The sequence below is a fragment of the Procambarus clarkii genome, chromosome 7 (assembly GCF_040958095.1).
Source record: "Procambarus clarkii isolate CNS0578487 chromosome 7, FALCON_Pclarkii_2.0, whole genome shotgun sequence".
In the NCBI taxonomy this organism is placed as follows: domain Eukaryota; kingdom Metazoa; phylum Arthropoda; class Malacostraca; order Decapoda; family Cambaridae; genus Procambarus; species Procambarus clarkii.
The window spans coordinates 22586307-22594644 of NC_091156.1; the positions used below are offsets into that span (position 1 = coordinate 22586307).

General features: G+C 54.0%; 1 protein-coding gene across 1 annotated transcript; it reads right to left on the reverse strand.

The window, feature by feature from the left end:
* Positions 1 to 210: 210 nt before the first annotated feature.
* LOC138357911 (collagen alpha-2(I) chain-like) lies at positions 211 to 7470 on the reverse strand. The gene is made up of 4 exons (XM_069315087.1): positions 7401 to 7470; positions 7282 to 7356; positions 4006 to 4203; positions 211 to 1100 (listed from the first exon to the last, which is right to left on the reverse strand). The coding sequence occupies exons 1-4, from the start codon at positions 7468 to 7470 to the stop codon at positions 211 to 213; spliced, it is 1233 nt and encodes a 410-aa protein (XP_069171188.1).
* Positions 7471 to 8338: the final 868 nt, after the last annotated feature.

Below are 8338 nucleotides of genomic sequence, written 5' to 3' on the forward strand. Positions count from 1 at the left end.
TGGAGCATGAAGTCAACGAGCCTTTCTCGATCTCCGTAACCAGCATTTAATCTGAATTGTGTGGGGGAAGAACCACTTCCAGAACCAGGAAGTGGCCACTCTACATCAGGGGCAGGTTCACCACTGGCAGAACTGGGGAGTGTCCACTCTACATCAGGGGCAGTCTGCCACAGTCAAGGTGCCATGCTTGAACACGTCTCCTGCCAGAGTCTACGTGCCAGACTTGAACATCACTTCTGCCACAGTCAAGGTGCCAGGCTTAAACACTGCTCCTGCAACAGTCAAGGTGCCAGGCTTAAACACTGATCCTGCAACAGTCAAGGTCCCAGGCTTGAACACCACTCCTGCCACAGTCAAGGTGCCATGCTTGAACACGTCTCCTGCCAGAGTCCACGTGCCAGACTTGAACATCACTCCTGCCACAGTCAAAGTGCCAGGCTTAAACACTGCTCCTGCCACAGTCAAGGTGCCATGCTTGAACACCTCGCCTGCCAGAGTCCACGTGCCAGACTTGAACATCACTCCTGCCACAGTCAAAGTGCCAGGCTTAAACACTGCTCCTGCCACAGTCAAGGGGCCATGCTTGAACAACACTCCTGCGACGGTCAAGGTGCCAGGCTTGAACACCACTCCTGCCACAGTCAAGTTGCCAGGCTTGAACACTGCTCCTGCCACAGTCAAGTTGCCAGACTTGAACATCACTCCTGCCACAGTCAAGGTGCCAGGCTTAAACACTGATCCTGCCACAGTCAAGGTGCCAGGCTTGAACACCACTCCTGTCACAGTCAAGGTGCCATGCTTGAACACTGCTCCTGCCACAGTCAAGGTGCCAGGCTTGAAAACCACTCCTGACAAAATCAAGTTGCCAGGCTTGAACACTGCCCCTGCCACAGTCAAAGTGCCAGACTTGAACACTACTCCTGCCACAGTCAAGGTGCCAAGCTTGAACACTTCTCCTGCCACAGTCAAGGTGCCATGCTTGAAAACCACTCCTGACAAAATCAAGTTGCCAGGCTTGAACACTGCCCCTGCCACAGTCAAAGTGCCAGACTTGAACACTTCTCCTGCCACAGTCAAGGTGCCATGCTTGAACACTGCTCCTGCCACAGTCAAGGTGCCAGGCTTGAACACCACTCCTGCCACAGTCAAGGTGCCAGGCTTGAACATCACTCCTGCCACAGTCAAGGTGCCAGGCTTGAACACCGCTACTGCCGCAGTCAAGGTGCCATGCTTGAACACTGCTCCGGCCACAGTCAAGGTGCCAGGCTTGACCACCGCTCCTGCCACAGTCAAGGTGCCAGGATTGAACACCGCTCCTGCCACAGTCAAGGTGCAATGCTTGAACACTGTTCCTGCCACAGTCAAGGTGCCAGGCTTGAACACCTCTCCTGCCACAGTCAAGGTGCCAGGCTTGAACAGCACTCCTGCCATAGTCAAGTTGCCAGGGTTGAACACCACTCCTGCCACAGTCAAGGTGCCATGCTTGAACACCACTCCTGCCACAGTCAAGTTGCCAGGCTTGACCACTGCTCCTGCCACAGTCAAGGGGCCATGCTTGAACACCACTCCTGCCACAGTCAAGTTGCCAGGCTTGAACACTGCTCCTGCCACAGTCAAGGGGCCCATGCTTGAACACTGCTCCTGCTACAGTCAAGGTGCCAGGCTTGAACACTGCTCCTGCCACAGTCAAGGTGCCAGGCTTGAACACCACTTCTGCCACAGTCAAGGTGCCAGGCTTGAACACCACTCCGGCCACAGTCAAGGTGCCAGGCTTGAACACCACTCATGTCACAGTCAAGGTGCCAGGCTTGAACACCACTCCTGCCACAGTCAAGGTGCCATGCTTGAACACTGCTCCGGCCACAGTCAAGGTGCCAGGCTTGAACACCACTCCTGCCACAGTCAAGGTGCCAGGCTTGAACACTGCTCCTGCCACAGTCAAGGTGCCATGCTTGAACACTGCTCCGGCTACTGTCAAGGTGGCAGGCTTGAACACTGCTCCTGCCACAGTCAAGGTGCCAGGCTTGAACACCTCTCCTGCCAGAATCCACGTAACAGACTTGAACATCACTCCTGCCACAGTCAAGGTGCCAGGCTTAAACACTGCTCCTGCCACAGTCAAGGGACCATGCTTGAGCACCACTCCTGCGACGGTCAAGGTGCCAGGCATAAACACTGATCCTGCAACAGTCAAGGTCCCAGGCTTGAACACCACTCCTGTCACAGTCAAGGTGCCAGGCTTGAACACTGCCCCTGCCACAGTCAAAGTGCCAGACTTGAACAGTACTCCTGCCACAGTCAAGGTGCCAGGCTTGAACACCGCTACTGCCACAGTCAAGGTGCCATGCTTGAACACCGTTCCTGCCACAGTCAAGGTGGTGCCAGGCTTGAACACCACTCCTGCCACTGTCAAGGTGCCAGGCTTGAACACCACTCCTGCCACAGTCAAAATGCCAGGCTTGAATACTGCTCCTGCCACAGTAAAGGTGCCAGGCTTGAACACTGCTCCTGCCACAGTCAAGGTGCCAGGCTTGAACACTGCTCCTGCCACAGTCAAGGTGCCAGGCTTGAACACCACTCCTGCCACAGTTCAGGTGCCAGGCTTGAACACCGCTCCTGCCACAGTCAAGGTACCAGGCTTGAACACCACTCCTGCCACAGTCAAGGTGCCAGACTTGAACACTGCTCCTGCCACAGTCAAGGTGCCAGGCTTGAACACCACTCCTGCCACAGTCAAGGTGCCATGCTTGAACACCGCTACTGCCACAGTCAAGGTGCCATGCTTGAACACCGTTCCTGCCACAGTCAAGGTGGTGCCAGGCTTGAACACCACTCCTGCCACTGTCAAGGTGCCAGGCTTGAACACCACTCCTGCCACAGTCAAAATGCCAGGCTTGAATACTGCTCCTGCCACAGTAAAGGTGCCAGGCTTGAACACTGCTCCTGCCACAGTCAAGGTGCCAGGCTTGAACACTGCTCCTGCCACAGTCAAGGTGCCAGGCTTGAACACCACTCCTGCCACAGTTCAGGTGCCAGGCTTGAACACCGCTCCTGCCACAGTCAAGGTACCAGGCTTGAACACCACTCCTGCCACAGTCAAGGTGCCAGACTTGAACACTGCTCCTGCCACAGTCAAGGTGCCAGGCTTGAACACCACTCCTGCCACAGTCAAGGTGCCATGCTTGAACACCGCTCCTGCCACAGTCAAGGTACCAGGCTTGAACACCACTCCTGCCACAGTCAAGGTGCCAGGCTTGAACACCACTCCTGCCACAGTCAAGGTGCCAGGCTTGACCACCACTCCTGCTACAGTCAAGGTGCCAGGCTTGAACACCACTCCTGCCACAGTCTTGGTGCCATGCTTGAACACTGCTCATGCCGCAGTCAAGGTGCCAGGCTTGAACACCACTCCTGCCACAGTCAAGGTGCCAGGCTTGAACACCACTTGTGCCACAGTCAAGGTGCCAGGCTTGAACACTGCTCCTGCCACAGTCAAGGTGCCATGCTTGAACACCGCTCCTGCCACAGTCAAGGTGCCAGGCTTGAACACCACTCCTGCCACAATCAAGGTGCCATGCTTGAACACTGCTCCTGCCACAGTCAAGGTGCCAAGCTTGAAAACCACTCCTGACAAAATCAAGTTGCCAGGCTGGAACACTGCCCCTGCCACAGTCAAAGTGCAAGACTTGAACACTACTCCTGCCACAGTCAAGGTGCCAAGCTTGAACACTTCTCCTGCCACAGTAAAGGTGCCAGGCTTGAACATCACTCCTGCCACAGTCAAGGTGCCAGGCTTGAACACCGCTACTGCCGCAGTCAAGGTGCCATGCTTGAACACCGCTCCTGCCACAGTCAAGGTGCCAGGATTGAACACCGCTCCTGCCACAGTCAAGGTGCCATGCTTGAACACTGCTCCTGCCACAGTCAAGGTGCCAGGCTTGAACACCTCTCCTGCCACAGTCAAGGTGCCAGGCTTGAACAGCACTCCTGCCATAGTCAAGTTGCCAGGGTTGAACACCACTCCTGCCACAGTCAAGGTGCCATGCTTGAACACCACTCCTGCCACAGTCAAGTTGCCAGGCTTGCCCACTGCTCCTGCCACAGTCAAGGGGCCATGCTTGAACACCACTCCTGCGGCGGTCAAGGTGCCAGGCTTGAACACCACTCCTGCCACAGTCAAGTTGCCAGGCTTGAACACTGCTCCTGCCAGAGTCAAGGGGCCCATGCTTGAACACTGCTCCTGCCACAGTCAAGGTGCCAGGCTTGAACACCACTCCTGCCACAGTCAAGGTGCCAGGCTTGAACACCACTCCGGCCACAGTCAAGGTGCCAGGCTTGAACACCACTCATGTCACTGTCAAGGTGCCAGGCTTGAACACTGCTCCTGCCACAGTCAAGGTGCCATGCTTGAACACTGCTCCGACCACAGTCAAGGTGCCAGGCTTGAACACCGCTCCTGCCACAGTCAAGGTGCCAGGCTTGAACACTGCTCCTGCCACAGTCAAGGTGCCATGCTTGAACACTGCTCCGGCTACTGTCAAGGTGGCAGGCTTGAACACTGCTCCTGCCATAGTCAAGGTGCCAGGCTTGAACACCTCTCCTGCCAGAATCCACGTAACAGACTTGAACATCACTCCTGCCACAGTCAAGGTGCCAGGCTTAAACACTGCTCCTGCCACAGTCAAGGGACCATGCTTGAGCACCACTCCTGCGACGGTCAAGGTGCCAGGCTTAAACACTGATCCTGCAACAGTCAAGGTCCCAGGCTTGAACACCACTCCTGTCACAGTCAAGGTGCCAGGCTTGAACACTGCCCCTGCCACAGTCAAGGTGCCAGGCTTGAACAGTACTCCTGCCACAGTCAAGGTGCCAGGCTTGAACACCGCTACTGCCACAGTCAAAGTGCCTAACTTGAACAGTACTCCTGCCACAGTCAAGGTGCCAGGCTTGAACACCGCTACTGCCACAGTCAAGGTGCCATGCTTGAACACCGCTCCTGCCACAGTCAAGGTGGTGCCAGGCTTGAACACCACTCCTGCCACTGTCAAGGTGCCATGCTTGAACACCGCTCCTGCCACAGTCAAGGTGCCAGGCTTGAACACCACTCCTGCCACAGTCAAGGTGCCAGGCTTGAACACTGCTCCTGCCACAGTCAAGGTGCCAGGCTTGAACACTGCTCCTGCCACAGTCAAGGTGCCAGGCTTGAACACTCCTCCTGCCACAGTCAAGGTGCCAGGCTTGAACACCACTCCTGCCACAGTTCAGGTGCCAGGCTTGAACACCACTCCTGCCACAGTCAAGGTGCCAGACTTGAACACTGCTCCTGCCACAGTCAAGGTGCCAGGCTTGAACACCACTCCTGCCACAGTCAAGGTGCCATGCTTGAACACCGCTCCTGCCACAGTCAAGGTGCCAGGCTTGAACACCACTCCTGCCACAGTCTAGGTGCCAGGCTTGAACACCACTCCTGCCACAGTCAAGGTGCCAGGCTTGAACACCACTCCTGCCACAGTCAAGGTGCCAGGCTTGAACACCACTCCTGCCACAGTCAAGGTGCCAGGCTTGAACACCACTCCTGCCACAGTCAAGGTGCCAGGCTTGAACATCGCTCCTGCCACAGTCAAGGTGCCAGGCTTGAACACCACTCCTGCCACAGTCATGGTGCCATGCTTGAACACTGCTCCTGCCGCAGTCAAGGTGCCAGGCTTGAACACCACTCCTGCCACAGTCAAGGTGCCAGGCTTGAACACCACTTGTGCCACAGTCAAGGTGCCAGGCTTGAACACTGCTCCTGCCACAGTCAAGGTGCCATGCTTGAACACCACTCCTGCCACAGTCAAGGTGCCAGGCTTGAACACCACTCCTGCCACAGTCAAGGTGCCATGCTTGAACACTGCTCCTGCCACAGTCAAGGTGCCAGGCTTGAACACCACTCCTGCCTCAATCAAGGTGCTAGGCTTGAACACCGCTCCTGCCACAGTCAAGGTGCCAGGCTTGAACACCGCTCCTGCCACAGTCAAGGTGCCAGGCTTGACCACCACTCCTGCCACAGTCAAGGTGCCAGGCTTGAACACCACTCCTGCCACAGTCAAGGTGCCATGCTTGAACACTGCTCCTGCCGCAGTCAAGGTGCCAGGCTTGAACACCACTCCTGCCACAGTCAAGGTGCCAGGCTTGAACACCACTTGTGCCACAGTCAAGGTGCCAGGCTTGAACACCACTCCTGCCACAGTCAAGGTGCCAGGCTTGAACACCACTTGTGCCACAGTCAAGGTGCCAGGCTTGAACACTGCTCCTGCCAGAGTCAAGGTGCCATGCTTGAACACTGCTCCTGCCACAGTCAAGGTGCCAGGCTTGAACACCACTCCTGCCACAGTCAAGGTGCCAGGCTTGAACACTGCTCCTGCCACAGTCAAGGTGCCAGGCTTGAACACCACTCCTGCCACATTCAAGGTGCCAGGCTTGAACACTGCTCCTGCCACAGTCAAGGTGCCAGGCTTGAACACCACTCCTGCCACAGTCAAGGTGCCATGCTTGAACACTGCTCCTGCCAGTCAAGGTGCCAGGCTTGAACACCACTCCTGCCACTGTCAAGGTGCCAGGCTTGAACACCACTCCTGCCATAGTCAAGGTGCCAATCTTGAGCACCACTCCTGCCACAGTTTATGCATTTTTCACTTACTGGGTGCAGCTCATTTATGAGTTTAAAACACACCTCAGATTTATGAGTTTCACCACACACGGCACAAAAATAGTTTTTGCTTGTGCAGTACCTAGCCACGTGACGTCCCCAGCGTTGACAATTATAACACCTACGAGGGGCATGGTTGTAGAGTGTTAAGTTATAGTGCCGACCTAAAGCTGTTCCAGAGTAAATTCTATTTGGTATAGGCGTGGCACCTTTCCATGTGGCAGCTATGAGGCCATATCTCAGACGTTAAGGGTTTACAACATTTTCATCACAGAGATATACAGGCTAAATATGTTTATTTACATTGAATATGGCAATGGTTACTTTTGGACACCTTGGTACTGCATTTTTCATCTTAATACTTGTAAACTGGGTGTTTAGCAACAAATTTACAAAAGCACTGTCATTTGTAACGAAGACATACTCACTTTTATCTCTAGGAAACTTAATGACCATGTCATAATATGTCGCAGAGGCTTCACAAGCACTGCACTTTTCCCTCTACTGTGTTTCCCAGAGAAAAATCTAGCCGTAAAGTTTGGCAGCAGGCGAATTGGGTGTGTTAGATCGTGCCGTTCTCGAATGCTTACGTCGCTGACTTTTACTCATTTCAACCTTGTAACCTTTATCATATGCACCGCCCTCTGATGTGTCGTGGGTCATCACTGAGGAGATCGCACCATCATTAGAGAACAATTGATGAGCATACGGTGGTCCCCAAAGTCACTATCTGGCAACGGTGATGTGCTGCCCGGCATCTCGCCCAGGACAGTTGCCATGACGTCAAAAACATAACATCTATATGCAGGGTACTACGGTACACTCGCCCCACAGTGAACCACAAAGCAGCACACCAGTAGATGGCCTATTTACTGGGTGGAAGGGGCCGCGAACCATCAAACAAGATCAGCAGAAATAAATCAGCCAGCCTGCATATATGAGGCTCCACTATTTTCAAGGTCAGAGCGTACTTGCAGATCCGCGAGCTAAATTTTAAGTTAGTGGCATACGCATAAATACCTGGAGTCTGCTCAATACTCACAACAAAATTGAAATACGCAGTCAACAAACCGTAGTTCTTGAGAGTTCTTGAGAGAATGTGCAATAAGCATTTTGATCATGAAGGCGTTCCTGGCACCATATCCTCCTTTCCTTCGGGCGAGGAGCTAGGCCTAACACAGCTATAGTTGGTGCCACACCAATGCCCAATATTCCAACGGCTCCATTGTTAATCCACAAAGTTTTTGTAATTAAAGTTTCTAACCCCCCTCAATCGTCAGAGCACTACTTCACATCAACTAATGTAGAAGTGGGAGAGGTAAGGCATCACTCAAAGTATCTACACTGAAAAGAGGCTGCATTGTTTCATGATCACTAGCGTCTCCGATTAAAGAAAAAGGCAATCACGGCTCAGCGGTTGTATGGCGCAAGAGCTATTTTCGGGTACCTGACATGTTTGGTTTAGGCCTAATAGGTGTGTGAGGAGGAGAGGCGTCCCTTCGCAGGCCAGCAACAAGGCTACAAATGTCACTTCTAATTTACCAGTGCAGGTGATAACCAAGTTTCAGACCCACCTGGTGTGTATGTGTGCCCCAGATTAGCTATTAAGCTTCGTAAATGCAGCAAGTCCAATTACACCATCGTCAA

Bases quoted from the DNA above. Each gene is read 5' to 3' on its own strand.
- LOC138357911 (XM_069315087.1), bottom strand. From the start codon at position 7,470: ATGGCAACTGTCCTGGGCGAGATGCCGGGCAGCACATCACCGTTGCCA. The intron at 7,357-7,400 runs GTATGCTCATCA...CGATCTCCTCAG, and splicing joins TAGTGACTTTGGGGACCACC to TGATGACCCACGACACATCA. The intron at 4,204-7,281 runs GTAAGCATTCGA...TGACTCTGGCAG, and splicing joins AATGAGTAAAAGTCAGCGAC to GAGCAGTGTTCAAGCCTGGC.